The sequence below is a fragment of the Phaseolus vulgaris genome, chromosome 10, assembly GCF_051622355.1.
Source record: "Phaseolus vulgaris cultivar YP4 chromosome 10, ASM5162235v1, whole genome shotgun sequence".
In the NCBI taxonomy this organism is placed as follows: domain Eukaryota; kingdom Viridiplantae; phylum Streptophyta; class Magnoliopsida; order Fabales; family Fabaceae; genus Phaseolus; species Phaseolus vulgaris.
The window spans coordinates 8,399,935-8,420,493 of NC_143507.1; the positions used below are offsets into that span (position 1 = coordinate 8,399,935).

A 20,559-nucleotide genomic window follows, 5' to 3' on the forward strand; every position below is an offset into this window, starting at 1 on the left:
TAGTTTCTTTCATGTCGTGATGATGTGATATTGTTGTTTATGTAATACTGATTATGTGATATTTGTATTTTGAAGGATTAGTGGTTCAGTCTAATGTTTGATCTATTTATGACCAGTAAAAATTCGTGGGTCAATGAAAAATATTTTTTTACGAAAATTAATACAAATTTATTTAGCAAACAATTTATTATAAAACGTTATTTTAATCTTTTTCCCAAAATAATTGTAAAGTATTGAATTTTTTTTTCAATTCTAAAGTTATTGTTAAATAACATAATTTTGTACTTAGACCTCATATTATGATATTTTTGGTTTATTTTAAATATAAAAAGTTTATAGTTTATTTATTTATTTTTAGTATTAGTAATTATATTTCTCTAATGTTATTTTATATAATATCTAATTATCGTTATTATTTTCAATTCAACCGCCTATATACTTTTGTTTGTTAAAATTAGGGTAATTTTTTCAATTTTGTCTTCATTATTTTAAATATTTTTAATTTAGTTTTTTTTTAAGATAAATCCATACAAAATATTTAGTTAAATTCATGATAAGGGTATTTATACATTGATATATGACTTTCATTGTTCGTCTTACATGTTACTTTCATCAATAAATTAATTTTTAATTACAAGATAACATTTTTTATTCATATAACATATTATTCATTACCAATAATTTAACAAAAAATTATATTAACTTTTTTTCTAAATAAATTATGAACGTTAAGAAATTATTATTATAATAATAAGACAAAAAAATTATCAAACCTATAATAAAATCAGTAATTAAAATAATACATAAAAAATAATTAATCCGTTAGATATTCTTTTATAAATTAAAAATTATTAGTATATAAAGTAATTTTTGATTAATAATAAAAGTTTATAAAATAATTTTTAAATTTATATCTAACATTATCAAATTTTTAACTACTAACTATTTTAATAATTTACAATATAAAATAGCTAAAACATTAATTAATATTAGATGTCAATTTAAAAATTACTTTATAAATTTTTATTAATAATAAAAAGTAATTTAAACATCAATAATTTTTTAATTTATAAAATAGTAACTAATTATTTTTTATTTTTAAATTAGTTGCTATTTAATAAAAAAAATTATAATAATAAATATTTAACTTTTCTATATTTTTATTTATATCATTTAGTTCAAAATAATTTCACCTTTAACTTTTTATTTTCACTCTTTTAGTGTTTTATTTTCCAATTTAAATAAAACATTATTTTGTTTATATGTGTGATATTGTTGCATATACTAATGATGTCATTTTACATAATGACCTCATTTTTAAATATTTGTATTTTTAATTTGAAAATCAGATTATACTATTTGCTGAACTCAAAAATAGTGATTCAGTCTTTGATTTATTTAATCAAGTTTAAGCAATGACCAACAATAAATGGTGGGTCAATCAAAATTATTTTTTATTAAAAAACTTAATAAAAACTCATTATACAAAGTTATTTAACCAAAAAATCATAATAAAAGGTTATTTTAATATTTTTCCTTAAAAAATATGAAGCATTAATTATTATTTTTTAATTCTTAAAAAAAATGTGAGTTGTATTGAATGGAAAAGGCTTGGTCGAAAGGCCACATACAACTGACATTGAAAGGAACAAATGACCAAAAGTTATAAAGCATTCAAAACAGAAATACAACTAAGCACTTTATAACACATGTTAGGTCTTCTATTTATCTTCTAGATAAAACCAACATATTTTGTTTTATTCAACATTATATTTCTATTAATTAAATGTTAACTACAAACTAAAAATTATTATAATCATGTAAAAAGTACCTTAAATAGCTTAAAAATGAAATTAATTAAGTGTAATTATATAAAACTTCTCTTATAAGTGAGTTAAATTAAATTTACTTTCTACTAATGAAAAAGTCATAAATTTAATTTTCATTAAGATAATTCTTTTATCACCGATTATAACAATTTGTGTAATAACAAATTCAGGTGAATTAAATCACAATTAAAATTATCATTGTAGTAATTCAAAAGAAAAAAATTAAAAAATCATTAATTATATTTCTTATCAAAAACTAAATGAATTAAATCACAATAAAAATATAATACATAAATTATTATATTAAACTTGGATAAATAAGTATATACTATGAGACATGTTTTGTTGATTAAAAAAAAACAAAAACTATGAGACATGTTTAATAATAGTGAAGTGTGTTAAAAAAATAAGTTACCAATTGTAAATATATAATTGATTGTATTTTTTTTATTTATATTGAAAATATTATATGTGTGAAGAATGTTTGGGAATTTTTATAAAAGTGAGACAAAATATTTTTTTTTATTAGAATGAGGTTGTTTTTAGAAAATTATAAATATGAAGAAGTTGTGAAACGTCACACGAGTTACGAAGATATACTAAAATCGTGTTAATAAAATATAAAAAAAAATATAATGAACACTAAAACAAAATCATAAAATAAAAATTAATTTTAAAGATAAAAATAATTAATTTTCATAGATACTAAATTAGAGATTATTTTAAAAAATAAAAATATTTTTTATTTCTAAATTAGTTTCTATTATTGTTAAATAATTTTTAAATTGATCTGATTAGCTATCAAGATTTTAACTACCAATTATTTAGATTCTAAATTTAGTAGAAAAATGTTGCTAGCTAATTAGATAACAATAATAAAAATTAATTTAAAAATTAATTCTTTTTTTAATTTTTAAAATAGTCTCTAATTTCAACTATTTATTTTTGTTATCTCAAATTGATTTCTATTTCGTTATTGATGTGACCTTATATATATAAAAAATCAATTTAGCATGACTTTTTTTATGCATTTTCTAATAAAACAATTCCATTCTCAAAAAAAATTAAAATTTAACCAGCTTTTGTAAAGGAAATCAAAAGTTTGATAATTTGAACAGAAAATAAAAAAATATTTATAATTTTTGCAATGATATAAGATGCGAGAATCCAATAATTGTTTGGTCCACTTGCGTAGTTCTCTGCTCCTTCCCAAAAGGTGAATAATCATTGTCAGCTTTCTCCAACCCTACGCCTCAAAACATACCAAACAGGCCCAAAACTTCACACCTCACTGTCTCTCACGCAGGTGTTTTAAATCTTTTATTTTACATAATTCATTTTTTTATTCTACTATACACTTTATACTAAACAATATATTTAATTATTCTTTTATATAAGAGATAAAATTATATGAGTAAAAAATAATGGGAAAGGCATATGTATATTTTGATTTATAAAAAATTATAAGACCATTTAATAAAAGTATGTGAGTAGACTTAGATAGTGAATAACTATAAAAATCTTCAATTTGGTTTGTGAAAATATAAGACACTTTCAATTTAATTTTTAGAAAAATAAAAAATCTTTATATATATAATATAATATTAAATTTTAATACTACAAAAATTATTAAATAAAACTTAGTTTAAAAATTAAAATAATTAATTATTATATTGACTAAATTAAAGACTATTCTATAAATTAAAAAGTTAGATAATTAAAGTAATTTCACTACAAGAAAATTATGAAATAGAAACCAATTTGTAGAGACCAAAATAATTAGTTACCATAGGAACTAAAATAGAGATCATTTTAAAAACTAAAAAAAAAAATTGGTTTCTAATTTAGTTTCTATTATTTTTTATTATTGTTAAATAGTTTCTAAATTGGTATCTAATTAGCAACTAAGGTTTTAACTACCAATTATTTAGTTTCTAAATTTGGTAGCAAAAACCTTGGTTGCTAATTAGATACCAATTTAAAAACTATTTAACAATAATAGAAAATAATATAAACTAATTTAGAAACCAAATTTTTTTTTTAGTTTCTAAAATGGTCTCTAATCTAGTTATTATTGCAACTAATAATTTTGGTTTCTACAAATTGATTTCTATTTCATGATTTTCTTGTAGTGTTTTTATTATTAATATAAATTTATATTAGTAATTTTTATTATTTAAAGTGGTTTCTAAATTTATATCTAACTATTAGTTATCAAAGTTTTATATTATAAATTATTTTTATTAATCTTTTGAAAATTAATTTAAAATCTAAAATATTAATAGATAAAATCTGGATAATTAACTTAAATATTAATTTAAAAACTATTTTACAATTTTATTAATAATAAAAATTATTTAGATAATAATAAATTTAAATAGTAATTTTTTTTAAATTAGTTATTATTTAGTGATTTTTTTATAGTGCTATTTTTTCTGTTTTAAAATTTTGAAATTCATTAACCATCAAATTAAATGAGATGGAAGAGAAAAAGATACAAATCAATCAACAAATTAAATATAAAAACAACAATCACTTCATCTATTACTAACACAATGAAACATTAGAATATCGAAATAAATAAAAAATTTAAAACAAAAAATGTTAATAAAGATCTAACTCGAAATATTGAAACCCTTTAACAATAAAATACTTTTTCATTTACTATTAAACTGATGATGTTTGAGAAAACAAAAGTTGGTGGATCCATGGAAAGGTGATATTACTTTTGATTGCATAATGCACTTTGCCCAATATCTAAATTATTGGCACTAGGGTTTGCATCCCCATGTCACCATTTTTGTATACATTATCACACTCCATCCAACGGTGGAAACGAGGTCGCATGAATAACGAGTTGGTTTCTTGTCTCCATTGATGAACCTTTGAATGTACCTTAAAAAAGACTGATCTTTGACATGGTTGGCCAAAACATCTCACTCTTTCACTTTTCTTTCAATGGAAGAAGACTCATGGGAGAGTTGGATTTCTTCCTTGGTAATCACAAACCAATAAAAAAACACTTTCTTTTCTTCCATCAATGTGATCATCATTGCATCTTTGTTTTAACTTTTTCTCTATTATCTTTATCCTCTTTAACTCTTCTATTTGGTGTTTTCCCACTTTTTTTCTTTGTATTAGGAGATGGGTGATGAGGACAATTTCATTGGCCATTCTCACATCAAATCACTTGATGAAGATAAGTTTGTACTTGAGCCATTGAATTTCTCATTTCACAACTCTTCTACTAATAATAATGATAATGATAATAATAGTAAGAAAGTTTTTTCCATGGGAAGTAGTTGCTTGTCCTATGAAGAAGATGCAAGCTTTGATGAGAGGCATGGGAAAATGCTGAAGAGTAATAGCTCAAGCTCCATCATTTCTCAAGATGTTGTGGCTTACAAGAATGCTGCTTCTTCTTCTTCTTCTTCTTCAGCACCATCCTCATCTTCTTCCTTCATTTTGTCCTTTGAAAACTCAACCATGAAACCTTCTTCTCTCCATCATAGACCTAATGATGATGATGATCATGGTGATTTGCATAGGTATTTTGGTGGGGATGCCCTATGTTCTTCAGTTCTGAGCTCAGAGAGTGAGCATGTCATCACCAAACCAAAGGCCAAACAAGGTGACAACAAGAAGTATAGAAGCTCATCTGAGATTCAAGATCACATCATGACTGAGAGAAGAAGAAGACAGGAACTCACTGAAAGGTTCATAGCACTTTCTGCCACCATACCTGGATTGAAGAAGGTTAGTTCTACTCAGTTCAATCATCATCATGTTCATCAATTTTAGTCCTTGTTGTTTCTTTACAAGCCTTCAATGTGACTGAATTCACAACATTCAATTGAGTATCTATAAAATTAGTTTCAACAAAAAGTTAATTTTGATTAAAATTTCCACATTTAACTAATTGTATGGTTGTGTTCCTTGATTTGAACATTTTGTATTAGCATGAAGGCAATGATCAGATAGCAGAAGCAAAAACTGATTCCTTGTCTGATATTACTGAAATTTACTCCCTTTTACATGAACTGCTACATAATGCAGTTCATAGAGAATATTTTCATTTCATAAGATTATTAAATTTTATATAGTAAACAGGTATATGTTAAAAAGAGTATTAATGACATTTTCTTAAAGAAGGTTTATAGTGTTGATATGTGAAAAGGACAATAAACTGTGTATAAACACTATATATTCTGCAGCACATATAAGTGATAAAAGTGCATGTATAGGGCCATTTCCATGGTTCCAGAGGCACAGTTTTGAACTTTCAAATCAGAAAGTACATAGTAGGGTAGAAAGAGAAGTTTTACAAAAGAAAAAAAAGCTTTGTTTGCAGTGAAATCAGGGCCACTGAGGCAGAAAAATAAAGCTGTTTTCCTTAGTTTTACAGCACTTTTTCAGACCATAGCTTCCTGCAAGCTTTGCTGCACCTTTTCACCCTTTTCAGCAAATCTTTCTGCATCTCTCATAATTTTTGAACACCTTAATTCTAAGAATTTAGTCACTCTTATCTCATCTTTTCAAAAATGAAATTTTACCATTTTAAGTTTCACTTGTTAATCAAATCTCCTAATTATAATTTTTTTATCAACAAACAAATAAAAATATTTAAAATCTTAGTATAAAAAAACTTTCATATAATCCCCAAAATAAACGACTATTACATAAGTTTCTTGGAAACAAAATTTATAACATAATGAAACTTTCTTGTATATAAAAACTAAGTCTTATACTAGCTTAGAATTGTTTTTCAAAAGAATTGACAGGAGAAAATAATCAACCAGAATATTTAAAAAATCAACAAAAGACAAATCAGGTTTAGAGTTATTTATATTTTTCTATATTTTTCGGGAAAGAAGTACATGTATTGATATGTTGGTTAATTTATGATTTATTCATAGAAAATCATTTCATTGGTATAATAGACTTTCGTTTACTCTGTTCTTAAAATTCTTTTACCAATAATTATAATCTATTCATGTATCGTTTTTGTTAACATATGAATTTTGCTATAATTTTTCTACAATTTTTTATTTTTTATTTTTTTAATAATAATATTGTTGGTTGAAATATCAACATAAATATTATTAGTTGTATAATAATATTGTTAGTTGAAATGATTATTAAAGTAAACGAAATATATGTTATAATAAAGTTATTAAAAAAAAAATTTTAAGATAACAAATAATTAATTATTTTAGATATTATTACGAAAAGTTTGCATATAACACATCCTTTACATGATTTGACTTATAAACATGATTTTATAGACAGACAAGGCTTATATACTTAGGGAAGCAATGATATACATGAAACAACTTGAAGAGAGAGTGATTGAGCTAGAAAATGAGAACAAGAGGAAGAACACAGATTCAAGAATACTGATAAAGAAATATTCCCAAGTGTGTTCAAGAGAAGAAGAAGGGACATCATGTGATGAAACAAAGTCTCATAATATATCAACTCCTCCACTACCTCAGGTTGAAGCAAGAGTGTTGGAAAAAGAGGTTCTGATTGGAATTCACTGCCACAAACAAAAGGACATTGTGCTCAAAATCATGGCTTTGCTCCAAAATCATCATCTCTCTCTTGCTAGCAGCAGTGTCTTGCCCTTTGGAACTTCCACTCTCAAAGTTACAATCATTGCCCAGGTGCTTCCAAATCTCATTTTCCAAACACTATAATAGAAACCAACATTTTTTAATCAAGAAAAATAATGCTCCCATGCACTTTAACCATACCCTTTTACTATTTTTCTTTTCATTATGTTCAACTTATTAAAATTCACTGAAGAGTCTATGAATTATTTAGTCGGAATTTATTTAGGTAAGGTAAAAATCTCTCAATCTAATTTTATAAATTGGTCTTATAAAATTAAGTCATGATTAAAGTCTACCTCTTATTAAGGTCAATCGACAAATTTATCTTCAATGTACATTTTAACTTGTTAAATTTCTTTATATAACTAATTAGCTAATAAAGTTTTCATTATCAATTCTAGATCTAAATAATTGATAATTAAAATGTTGGTAGTTAATTAGTACTATAAAAAAATCATGAAATAGAAAACAATTTTAGAGACAAAAAATAATTAATTGTTATAGTGATTAAATTAGAAACCATTTTAGAGAACTACAAATTTTTTGGTTTATAAATTATTTTTTATTACTGTTAAATAGTTTATAAATTAATATCTAATTAGCTACCAATGTTTTAACTACCAATTATTTAGATTCTAAATTTGGTTGCAAAAACTTTGGTAATTAATTAGATATAATTTTAAAAACCATTTAACAATAATAGAAACTAATTTAGAAACAATTTTTTTTAGTTTCTAAAATAGTCTATAATTTAGTCACTATAACAACTAATTATTTTGGGTCTCTAAAATTGATTTCTATTTCATAATTTTCTTGTAGATACAAAGTTAGAAACTATTTATGAATTATAGAAACTAATTTAGATACCAATCATTTTTTTAGTCTCTAAAATAGTATCTAATTTAGTCATTGTAACAACTAATTATTATTTTTATCTAAAAGTAGTTTGTATTTAATGATTTCAATATATATCATGAATGATTTGTATTTAATCATGATAACAAGTCATTGTTTTGTTGTTATTTTATTGGTAAACATTCTTACTTCACTATTAAGAGAAAACAAAACTCCTCTATTAAGAATATATTACTATGAAGAAAAGTTTAAGAAAAATATTAGTATGAGAACATCTATTCTCCATGCACATGTAATAATTTTACATGCTGAATTAATTTACTTTAGCTTTGTTGCAGATGGAAGAAAAATACTGCATGACAGTGAATAATCTTGTAAAAAGTCTGAAGCAAGCTCTCTTGAAAATCACATGACATTAATGTTCCTAAGAGTGCCAATATACTCTGCAATTGTTTATGGAGAGTGAAGTTTGCAGAAATTTAGTTTTGACTTCTTAAATAAGAGAAAATTATGAGAATTTGTTCATGGTGATGTATTAAGGTATGGGAAACAATTGTTAAGGAAAATTAATATTATTTTTTGTATATGGATTTTGATTGAGAGATAATGAAAAATGGTAAGAAAATTGCATTCTATTTAGTTAATGTCTAACTATAAGACATGAAAATATAATATACACAAAAAAATTATATACTGTAATAAAATAAGTGCAACAACAAAATCGATATTAATATTATGTTTATCTTTTTATACTAATCTTTGATATTTTTACATGACAACAAGTTGTAAAAATAAGAAGGCACTATTGTTTTAATATTTTATAATGAATTTGTTAATTAATTACGAACATGTGCATCACAATAATAAGAGACGTTATTGTTTTTATATTATATGTTATGTTATTTTAATGAATTAAAATTTAAAATTTATATATTTATTTTTGTAAACTATATGTATTATAGGTTTACTCTAAAATTTGTAAAATTTAAATGAAGACGATGTTAAGGAAATAATAGAGAAAAAGAAGAGCTATAATAGTGTGTATCATTATTTTCTTAATGAATGAACAATTTATTTTTATTACGTTATGTTATTGGTGCATATGTATTTAAATAATTATAAGGCTTACAATATTGTAATTTTAAAATATAATAAAAAAACAAAATTAAATATGAAAGATAGAAATATTTCATTATCTATATGGTTGTTAGTTTTTATAATTTATTTATAACAATTACAATTCTAACAAATTTTCAAGTGGTTAAGTCCCATAAGTATACCCTATCATCATAAACTACTTGTAATTTTTTATTTAAATTAAGTAAAATGATTCTGAGTTATAATGTTTTTTATTAAATAACTCATGAATATCTCAAATTTAAATTTCACACAATTGGCTATACTTAATATATAGAAAACATGCTCCAATTTTATTTTGTAAGTTAAAAGATTCTCATTATTTTCAAAATATATATTTGAGACCCTTCAGGATAAATTTTACCACATATAATATAAGTTAAAATTCAATTTTTGATTTTTCGACCACCATGATCTTCCAAAACTGCAATGTAACACGAAACCAGTGTGTGTTGGGAACATAGACTTACCATGCTACTACTTTTTTACACAAAAACAAAATGAAAATTCCACTAGAAAGTAAATAAATAAATAAAATAAAAAGAAAATTTAAAGGTTAGAAGGACAGTGTTTGTGCTCACTCAAGGAAAGAGGAAAACCATTCTCTGATATATTCCTTCTTCTTTTTCTCATGATCAAGACCAAATAGCAGAGAAAATTTGAGCTCTTACTCAACATTTCTACCCTTTTCTGTACTCTAAAATCTGTAAGTTTCACAGTGTGTGTCTATATATATATATATATATGTATATGTATATATATTTCTTTTTCACAGTGGTTTGTCTGAACTTGAAAGGTATGAATGAAAGGAATAGTTGGTGGGGAAATAGTATGCCATGAGTATTTCTTTGTGTGAGAAAGAATAGAGGTTGTTTGTGCAAATCCATGTTCCATGCTTGAGGAGAAGAATGTGGAAAGTAAAAGGTGGTATTTTGGGTGGTTGAGTTTATTTTGATTTTACATTTTATGATTTTGTGGATTATGAGTAATTTTGTTTTAGTCTAAGGTTTGGGGGAATAAAAAAAAGGGGATTCCTTGGCTAAGTAGTGGTTACTTCACATTTGCTTATATATATAAAAAAGGGGATGTAACAGACTCTGGTTTCCTTTTGTACTCCTTTGTGCATTTCTTTGTTACCTTAATATTTTGATGTTGGTTTAGAACTAAAGTGGTACTGCACCTTGATGATTTTCAGCTGGAGTCCCTCACAGGATTAGTTTTTGGTAATAATAATGATAATATTGATTGAAAGAAAGTAAGTTTGTGTGCATCTGTATTGTCTTAAGACAGAAAACCCTTTGATTGCTGATGAAAAAAAAGAAGAAAAAATGAACGTGGGTGGGAAGTAACCTGACATTGAGGCAATGGGACATTGAAAAGGTTTTACCTGGGACATGTCACAATGATGCAGGACAATATACATGTGGAGTTATAAGTTTAGTTTTTCTTTTTCTTTTTGCCTGATTCTCTTCTTTCCTGCATTCCAGTTTTCTAAAATCATGTCAAATGCAATTGTACACTTTTATAATGACATGTCAGCAACACAGAGGGATTGTGTTTACAGTGTTAAAAGCTATAAATTGAATATTTTGTTCTGAACGATATGTGTTAGTTTTGTGTGTTCTTAGTTCACTGTTTGTATGTTATATTTTAAGTATGCCAATCTAGGTTGTGCCCTTGGAAAGTGATGGAATACTAAAACTTATATGTTTTCTATTACACACTTTTTCTAACATAGCTCTGGACATCTAATGGCATCATCGGATGAAGAGGGTGAAATTATCCCAGATCTTGTTAATAGTTATTGGTTTGAAAATGCAAAGGAGGATTTTGTGTCACTTTCTAGTTTGACACTGTTGTTTAGCATCAGTGAGATCGAATGTGACTTGGGAGAAAAAGTATTTTTACGTGGCACCACTGATGATGGCCTGCAGAAAATTTACAAACAGATCATAGGATGGAGATTTGAACTTCCCTATGAGAAGCCTGAGATTTCGGTGCTTTCAAAGGACAAAAATTGGATAACACTCCAAAGACCAAGGAAGTGTTTTGAAAGTATACTTAGGACAATCTTGGTCACTATATATTGTTTACATTTTCTGAGATGGAATCCAGAGGAATCTCATATATCTATTTGGGGCAAAATGAAGAAGGCCTTTAGGTGTGAATTTTCTTTTGTCCTTTGTACATTTCTGTTCTGTCATATTCCGTTCATTTCGTTAATGCTATGTCTGTTTTGCAGCACATTTGATATCATACCATCCGAGAATGATATTCTGTGTCATCTGAGTTTGATCAGAGAAGCGGTTAAAAGGGACAAAAATTTAACAAAATCAAAGGTACGAAGTCTTACATTATTTTTATAAGAATTGGAATACATTATAAGGAATACATTTATTCCATACGCAGGCACTAGATGTCTGTATAAACTATGCAGTTGATAGAAACAACGGACATGTATCCCTCTATATTTCTATAATTTGTAGTCATTTGTATTTGTCCCACTTAATTTAGATTTTGTTTTATTGTTTGAAAATGTAATTAGTACGTGTACGCTATTTGTCGTTGCTGGTACCAATGCCTGCACCAGATGGCTACAGTTTTAAGAACATCTAATAGATTCATAGCAATTTTGATGATACCTACAAAAATTTAAAATTCCCATAAAATGACAGACTTATAGTTGAGTAGCACTGTAATTTTTGGGTTTCCATTTGCCTTTATGTGAAGTGATTACCATTTTATTTAAAAGGCATAAGAAAATGTTGTTTTAGTTCTAGTGCTGCCAGGTTCACTCCTTTGATTTTGTACAATCCCAGGTTTGTTTGTAAGCTGGAATTCACATGAATATGAATGATTTTCCATCTAATTCCTTTATCTTCTAATTCACTTGAATTCACATTAGTCTATCTTCAGCTTGCACCATGTATCTTTGAATTCCTTTGTACATGATATTTATCACAAATATTTATTTAATGGACAGTACCTGCATGATTTAATGGAAAAGGGATGTTCACATGAAGGCTTCCATGAGTACAATGTAAAATTTGACTCTTTTTTTCTTCATTTTATCTGTATTTGATCTTTGAAGTTCTTTCCTGTTCAATGTTAAGTTGGTTAATTAGCAGGATGTTCTTCCTACAAAGAAACCAAAATTTATTGTGGACTCAGAGGATGAGGAGAAAGTCCAATCTGATGGCAAACTCAATCCAGATGGAGAGCAAAATATTGGATATGATACTGTTTGTTCAATATGTGATAATGGTGGAGAAATACTTCCGTATGTCTTCATCATATAACCATAAAATAGACTAACTTATAATTAATAAACCTTTTTTAAATTTTTACTTACATGTTATGTTTTTTCTGTTTTAATGATCAGTTGTGAAGGAAGCTGTTTGAGATCCTTCCATGCAACCAAAGAAGCTGGTATAGACGCATTTTGTGAATCCCTTGGCTACACCAGTGCTCAAGTTAAGGTAACTACAGTGTTTCTCATCCTCTGTTACTATGTTTGAACAGTAAGGGAAAGAAAAGAGTAGTAATATTTTATTCTTATTTGGAACAGAATTACTCTCCAATTTGGGACAGAATTGAGTATAAATAAATTGTTCTATGGGAATAATTACCAAACTAATGAGAATGAGTTTATTAGCATATTCAAATTCAAACAATGTGATGATGAATATCTTTCTTTTTCTTACCTTTCCCTCACATTTCATTTCCCTACCGTCTCCTTCCCTTTTCATAATAAACTCCTTAACTCAATGTCAGCATAATTTTTGAATAAAACTCCAACTAATGTTTGATAGAACCAAATAATAACTTTGCAGGCCTTTCCAAACTTTTACTGTCAAAATTGTATGTACAAGCAGCACCAGTGCTTTGCATGTGGCAAATTGGGTTCATCTGATGCATCATCTACAGCAGAGGTATACTTCAGATGCATTTTAGCTTTTGTATACATTGTATCCTGTCTTTCTCTACCTCAGGTAACATTTCATTCGAATAACATCCAGTGATGCATGTCATTAGTTTTCCTTTCCGTAGGTTTTCCTCTTCTGATTAGTTAGTGTCCAGAAGATATTCATCTTTATTTTGTGCAGGAGTAACAAAGTATGATATTGAAAGTGTTTCGAACATTTGTTTTATTTGTTTTCAGGCCTTTCAATATTGGAACAATGAGATGTATATTCTCTTCATATTCCTCTGTGGTTGAGTGGTTAGTTTCCCACTTGCTCATATGGAGTGATGAGCTCCTTGAATTAATAATCACTATTAAAAGTGACTCAGAAACTGCTTAATCTGATTAAGAATTGTCTGGTGTTCAGGCTGAGAGATTATCTGTTGGCTTGGTCAAATGACTTAGTCTAATGAAGACCATCTGATAGCGTGATCTAGTGGAAACAATTTGACTCATTATCATGTCTTCTGAGAGTTTGCTCCATCTTAGTCTGTAAAGTCTAAAGGGAAGTGTATATAGGGGTCATCCGTAATAGAGGAGAGTGCGGGGTTGAAATACTTGTATTCAGAGAGAAGAAAGGTGTGTAAACACACTGTGTTGTAGAAGAGAGGGAGAGAAGAGAAAGAAAGAGAATCAATAGTGAAGTAGAGTGTGAAACTTGTCGTTTGCTGGGATTTTTTCTTGGACATAGAAGGTGCAAGAACCAAGGGGTTTACCTGTTGTATGTTAGTGTGCATTGTTGTTTCATAGTGAAGCTAGGTTCTCTCCTAGATGTAGATGACAATGGTTGAACAAGTTAATCTTGTTCTTTCTTTTTTACCAAGTTCCGTTGTTTTTCTACGTTTTGGTGTTGTGTGTTTGTTATATTCTTGCTTTGTTTTGGTTCAAGTGTTGTCTTAGTGTATCTCTTTCTCTCTTTAGTCTTTAGAACCAACAATTAGGAAAGGAATGCAATTGGGTTTCTTGGTACCTCTGCATATTTATATCAAATGGAGCCAAATATCAATATTTTTCATAACATTTGGACCTACCCATTGGTATCCTATGTTTACAAACACCTACGTATTTAATTCTTATTTCCCTTACATCTTGAACATCACACTACTAGAACTTGTTCATATTATTTAAGGTTATTTTCTTCTTTTGTAGTCTGGAGTGCAATTTTGTTTTAAATGCTGAAACTAATTTACTCGATTTTTGGTTTATAAAATTTGCAAAGTGCACAAAAACTATCATTATTTGTTTCTTCTTAGGTATTTCCTTGTGTTACTGCAAATTGTGGGCACTACTACCATCCTGACTGTGTAGCAAGGCTTCTCTCCCCTGGCACTGACACTGAACAAGAGGAAATGAGAAAGAAAGTTGCCTTTGGCAAAGCATTTGTCTGTCCTCTTCATACATGTTCTTTATGCAAAAAGGGAGAAATTAAAAATGTTCATCATTTGCAGTTAGCAATATGTAGACGCTGTCCTAAAGCTTACCACAGAAAATGTTTACCCAAGTAGGTTTGTTTTGTTCGCTTCTTTTTCTTTTAACTAGTTATTTATGGTTACAGGTATTCATGTAAACAGTATTATTGTGTTTATGTTTTATTTGTTGAAATGAAAACACGCTATATGCTATTATTCCTTCTTTGTGCATGCTCATGCCTGCATCTACATGTCTCATTGTTTCTGTTGCTTCTTCAGGGAAATTTCCTTCACATTTGATTATGATAAGGGCATTGAGCAGAGGGCTTGGGATGGTTTACTTGATCATCGAATTTTGATATATTGCATGTAAGTTGTTAGTTAGTGTTTAAATGATTGGATATTAAAAAAAGTGTTTGAATTATAGATGTGTCCTTATTCTATATGATAGGAACTTCGAATTAGAAGTAGAAATAAGGAAAACCAACCTTTTGCTAGCCTAACACAAGTAAGTTTCTATTGAGATTGATTTCACAAAGAAAATGCAGGAAGATAGAAAATAACCAGGGAAAATCTGCAGGCACACAGAATACCCCACCCCTCCTAAAATCTCTTCAGCTTGCTATAATCTTGCCTACACCAACCAGATCCATCACACCCTTTTCAGGCTTACTCTTAACATATTCCCTTCTTTTTCTTCACTCGTCACTTAGACAATGTTGTCACAGACCTTTACAGTTCATATTTCTCACCTGTCATTTAGTCACACTATTCTCAATGTAGTACTCATACGAGGCCTAAAACTTGTTTTCAACCCATTTTTGCTTAGGAATCATGAGATAGATAGCAAACTCTGGACTCCTGCAAGAGACCATCTGCTATTTCCTGATATGAAAGTCCAAAGGAAGGTATTCAATTACAAATTATTTGACAAAGGAAAAGATACTATAAATTTGGATAAAAGTTTTGAAGATCTTCCAACTAAGGAAACATTGGTACCAAACTGGGTTGCAGAGCAAAGTGTTAGCATTAAAGATGGTGATGTTGTCAAAGATCTGGAGAAAATAAGTTGTAAGAAAGATATACGTTTCTCTAGTGCATTAGTCAAGTTTGATAGGGATAGAACATATTTGAAGGTAAAAAATATGCCTGTGTTGAATCATTCCTTACCAAGTCCTGCAAAAAGGTTACCTTTGAAAGTTGCTAACTTGTGTAATTCAAGATTAGATGAAGCTAAATCTCTGCAGAAAAAAATGGTCAGTGGAAGAATTGACAAAACTGGCTTTGGGAAGCCTCTAGTAAAAAAAATCCAAACATCGCTTGACTTTGATAATGCTGAAATGAAAAACAGGTACTTTATGTGCATTGTCATTTGTTTGTGTTTTTCTGGGATTAATTAAGGAAAAAATGTTGATTTTTAAGTTCAGGTGCTTACATTTATTTGTCACTGTCTATGCAGTATCTTGTCTTTAATGAAAGAATCCATGTCTACGTTTAATGAGCAAGAATTCATTAAGAACCATCAAGCCTTCTCTACAACACCAGGTTTAACCGAAACTGAATTTCATAAGAACCTTACTCAAGGGAAAGTAGAAAGTTCAATTAAGGTTTGTCTTATTTTTCCCTCTTGAATGTAGCATTCAGTATTGTTGTTAAATAGAATCTGAGCATGTTAAGTTTAAGTGGCCTATGAGTAATTATTGTTCTAGTTAAAGGATCTCTGGGTTTCTTGCAGGCTATTCAAACAGCTTTGCAGAGGTTAGAAGAAGGATGTAGTATTGAAGAAGCAAAAGCTATTTGTGATCCAGGGGTCCTGCATCAGCTTTTCATTTGGCAGGTTGAAATTCCTTTCCAGCATTCTTGTTAAAGATGTTAAATGAAAGCATTCATGTGTCTTCATCTAATCATCGAATTTTTCATCATGAACCAATGATCCTGAAAAATTTACATTACACTCTAACATGCCTTCTCATGCAAGAACAATTTTATATTATTTTATACTTCCAATGTATTTAACATTGAAAATATAAATTTAATTAATACTAGCTCAACCACATTTCAAACTGTGGTTGAACCAATGATACATGAAAGAGTCTTTCACCACTTCAGTTGCCGGTGTAATTTGTTGTATCATGCACACATTCAGAGTACATGGAGGACTCTCTTATCTTTCCTCTTCGCCATTTCCCTAAATCAACAATATTAGTGACATTTGCAACTGATGCAAATGCTATTTGGTGGCAATGCAATACAGAGTTCACTTATAGCTGAATTGTTTTGTGTTCTGTTGTCATGGAAAAACTTATCTATATCTGAATGACTGTTATTTGAAGGAAACATAAAATATATTGAGTCAATTTTCTGATTATTAATTCACTTGCAGACGCAGCTCAAGGTGTATCTTGCACCTTTTCTCCATGGCATGCGATATACTTCCTTTGGTCGCCATTTCACTAAAATAGACAAACTGAAGGAGGTAAATACATTATATTAGATTGTTCTGAAGTGTAAGTTGCCGAAAAGGAGAAGATTTATAGCATTTGCTTGGCTCTTTTGCTTTAGTTGTGAAGGACAATTGGTTATTAATTATTATACTAGTGTGTATGTGTGCTTGTGTGTGTGCACATTTCATCCCATTTATTCTCTTATGTTGGATTTTTTATTGGTTTTCAACATTTACACTAACCGATTTATAAGGGTTATAGATTAGCCAATACTATTATATAGTTATTGTATAATGTTGGAAATCTCACATCGATTCAAAATATGACCAAATTCTAGTATGTAAAATCTCACTTTACAAGTCAGTTTTGTGAAATTATATTCCTCGTCTTTCTCAAACTCTTGAGAGTTTCATTGTATCTAAATAACAAGTCACTAAATTATATGCCTAAATTCTGAACTAGGCTGATTTAGTGTCAGGGATAACTAATTGTAAGTAATGATTTTGGGAATTAAAATGCTACAAACAACTTTCCTGTGTTTTACTTTTCAATATTATTAGTAAGCTGATGTCAGAACTCCCCAATGCAGGTTGTTAATAGGCTTCATTGGTATGTTCAGAATGGAGACACGGTATGTGGTTCAGTGGTTGTCCTTCATGCTTTTCTATTTTGGTATACATAAATACCTTGATTGGAACCTAGAATAGAAAATAAGAGAAAAGAAAAATAAAGATTTTACTTCTTAATTGGAAATGGTAGAATGAAGAGAGAGATCACTTCGTAGGATCTCCCTTAGTTTTTCCTTTTTCCCTTCCCTATTGGTACAAGACAGATTGTCCACTCTGCTATGCTGTACAACTGTACAATTTAAAGCTATGTTATTTTCCTCTTTTTGTAGAAAAAATAATTTTAACAGAAGAGGATATGAGCACATGAAATTTTATTCCTGGGTTCTGTATAGATCTAAAATGCAGCAAACGAAATCAAATACTAATAACATCAAAATTTTAAAAACAAACTCAATATATCCTAAAGTCTAAATAATAATAAGAAGGTCTTCATCTAAACATGCATTCTAAATATTTGAAACAGTTAATAAATTCCTAAAATCTAAATTATCCATTTTCAAACTAAAGATATTTAAGCTTATTTTCAACAAAGTTAATTTTCCACGTCTACTACTTTAACCGCCCAAATATTCTAATTAACCTGGTATTCAAACTAATTACACTAGCTCTAACATTCCTTATATTCTTTTTGTTTTATTAGTTTGTTATTGATATTAATTAGTTGAAATATAGGTCATAATCTTTGAATGTGTTCATATTGGAGTTCACAACCTGTAACTCTCTGTCAATTCAAATGGGAGCTTAGGATTTTTAGTTATTCCAGTGTGTTAATTTTTGTAAATCCTTTGTTTTCTAGCTTGTTAATTTTATTTGGAATGTGGCAGTAAGATTAGTACAGATGATTTATTGCAGATTTATGCATCTTCCACTGCCCTTTCTCCTAATATGAATGCTCTATTTAGTTGATATTCAGAAATACTAGGTTCTTCATTTTTGTATTGTGATGAAGAAACTTTACATGCCACCGTCTTTAACGGGGTTTCATTGGTGAGGATTTGATGTCTCCTACTGTGAGGGTTTGTTATAAACATTTGAAGAAAAAAACAGGGAGGTGAATATTTCTAAGCCACATAACTTCCTATGTCTTTAGAATAAATTATTGGAATCAAAATTTTCTAGCATTCAATTTTCATGGAACTTCTCAAGTTGATAAAATTTGAGAGAGGAGAGATTCTGTTAATCTTCATTCCTGAATGATAGCTGATGACAATTTCTACTGGATTTAGCCTTTGTGTTGAGTTGACTTACTTGCTCCATTCATACTTATGTGGTATCCTTGCCAGGTTTTGGACTTCTGTTGTGGTTCTAATGACTTCAGTTGTCTAATGAAATCAAAGCTTGAACAGATGGGGAAGTCATGTTCATTCAAGAACTATGATTTATTCCAACCTAAGGTAAGTCTATATGTTGCTCAAATGAAGGCATGCATGGCATAGTTTTTGCTTCAGTTTTTGTTTGCAACATACTTTTGGTTTGTTTCTTCCATTTCCCTGTTGCAAATTTGCCATTTATTGCTAATGAAGTCCTGCTGCATGTAGAATGATTTCAACTTTGAGAAGAGAGATTGGATGAGTGTCAATGCAGAAGAATTACCACACGGTTCTAAACTTGTAAGAATCTAAATCTTTTACTTCATAATTTATATAGACACATGCATACTTCCATGTTTAACATCTTCATTAAGATATTTTCCTTTCACTGCTGATATTTTACTAGATCATAGGGCTGAATCCTCCTTTTGGGGTGAAGGGTTGTCTTGCTAACAAATTTATTAACAAGGCATTGACTTTCAATCCAAAACTTCTTATACTAATTGTACCAAAGGTGACTAAACGGTTAGTGTTTGTTTCATTTTATGCCCTTGGTTTTTTCATGTAAATCAGAACAAAACTCATCTCTCTACTATGTTCCTAGACTTGACAAAAGGAAAGGTGGATATGATTTAATTTGGGAGAATGATGAAATGTTTTCAGGAAAGGTGAGTTAGCAAAAGTTCAGTGATTTCATTCAACCATAACTTTGTTTAACCAAAAACAAGGGACAGCTTAGCTTATCTTTTTGCATTTTGTTCATTGTTCCAGTCATTTTATCTACCTGGTTCTGTTGATGTGCGTGACAAGCAACTGGAAGACTGGAACTTGAAGCCACCACCTTTGTACCTTTGGAGTCACCCTGATTGGACCACTAAGCACAGAAAAATTGCTCAAAAACAGTGCCACATCAATGAAAAATATGATGTGCATGTGAAGAATTATCTTATGGAGGAGAATCATGACTGTTACCAGGACTACACTGGCTTGCATGCACCTGGTGATGTTTTGAGCATATTTGATGATATTCCATGTGATAATGATGATGGTGCAGATGAGGAAGTTGCAACCAGCAATGCTCTGGGAGAGGTGAAAGGAACAGTGTTTTCTGATTGTGGAGGAGAAATGGAAATGGAGTTACCCTTTGATGAAGCTGAGGAAATGTGTATTGATATGGAGTTATCAACTCCCTAGAAATTTGTAATGGCTACACAGCTACAGAGTGAAGAATCAAAGCTTTTGGAAAGTTTTTTTTAAAGATTATCTCTAGAACAAATTTTAAATTGCTTTGAAAAGTTCATTTAGCAATGAGAAGTCTTATAATTAGGTGTTTCAAAATAAATAATTAAAATGTTTATAAATTAATT

General features: G+C 28.5%; 2 protein-coding genes across 6 annotated transcripts; both read left to right on the plus strand.

Annotated features, from left to right (window-relative positions):
* The first annotated feature begins 4,584 nt into the window (after positions 1-4,584).
* On the plus strand, positions 4,585-8,934 carry LOC137819632 (transcription factor bHLH19-like). Of its 3 annotated transcripts, XM_090296196.1 has the most exons (5): positions 4,685-4,826; positions 4,971-5,032; positions 5,132-5,585; positions 7,115-7,495; positions 8,638-8,934. In XM_090296196.1, exons 1-5 carry the CDS (start codon positions 4,788-4,790, stop codon positions 8,710-8,712), a joined length of 1,011 nt encoding a protein of 336 aa, XP_090152322.1. In that variant the 5' UTR covers positions 4,685-4,787; the 3' UTR covers positions 8,713-8,934. The 3 variants fall into 3 exon arrangements, with proteins under 3 accessions (XP_090152320.1, XP_090152321.1, XP_090152322.1); XM_090296194.1 differs by having other exon boundaries at positions 4,585-4,826; positions 4,971-5,585; XM_090296195.1 differs by having other exon boundaries at positions 4,682-4,826; positions 4,971-5,585; positions 8,627-8,934.
* A 1,060-nt stretch (positions 8,935-9,994) lies between these two features.
* Positions 9,995-20,506, plus strand: LOC137819381 (protein ENHANCED DOWNY MILDEW 2). Of its 3 annotated transcripts, none has more exons than XM_068623213.2 (19): positions 9,995-10,142; positions 11,175-11,597; positions 11,679-11,775; positions 12,420-12,476; positions 12,565-12,716; positions 12,819-12,915; positions 13,270-13,368; positions 14,654-14,901; positions 15,089-15,178; positions 15,639-16,160; positions 16,269-16,416; positions 16,545-16,646; positions 17,193-17,285; positions 17,843-17,884; positions 19,166-19,276; positions 19,421-19,492; positions 19,599-19,717; positions 19,797-19,860; positions 19,964-20,506. In XM_068623213.2, exons 2-19 carry the CDS (start codon positions 11,188-11,190, stop codon positions 20,384-20,386), a joined length of 2,946 nt encoding a protein of 981 aa, XP_068479314.1. In that variant the 5' UTR covers positions 9,995-10,142; positions 11,175-11,187; the 3' UTR covers positions 20,387-20,506. The 3 variants fall into 3 exon arrangements, with proteins under 3 accessions (XP_068479314.1, XP_068479313.1, XP_090152902.1); XM_068623212.2 differs by lacking the exon at positions 9,995-10,142 and adding an exon at positions 10,224-10,360; XM_090296776.1 differs by lacking the exons at positions 9,995-10,142; positions 11,175-11,597; positions 11,679-11,775; ... (2 more) ...; positions 12,819-12,915; positions 13,270-13,368 and adding an exon at positions 13,599-13,658.
* Positions 20,507-20,559: the final 53 nt, after the last annotated feature.

Excerpts from the sequence above, each read along its gene's own strand:
- LOC137819632 (XM_090296194.1), top strand. The coding sequence starts at position 4,788 with ATGGAAGAAGACTCATGGGAGAGTTGGATTTCTTCCTTG. Across the intron at positions 5,586-7,114 it reads CCATACCTGGATTGAAGAAG|ACAGACAAGGCTTATATACT; the intron begins GTTAGTTCTACT and ends ATGATTTTATAG. Across the intron at positions 7,496-8,637 it reads AAGTTACAATCATTGCCCAG|ATGGAAGAAAAATACTGCAT; the intron begins GTGCTTCCAAAT and ends GCTTTGTTGCAG.
- LOC137819381 (XM_068623212.2), top strand. The coding sequence starts at position 10,329 with ATGCTTGAGGAGAAGAATGTGGAAAGTAAAAG. Across the intron at positions 11,776-12,419 it reads AAAATTTAACAAAATCAAAG|TACCTGCATGATTTAATGGA; the intron begins GTACGAAGTCTT and ends TTTAATGGACAG. Across the intron at positions 16,161-16,268 it reads AATGCTGAAATGAAAAACAG|TATCTTGTCTTTAATGAAAG; the intron begins GTACTTTATGTG and ends CTGTCTATGCAG.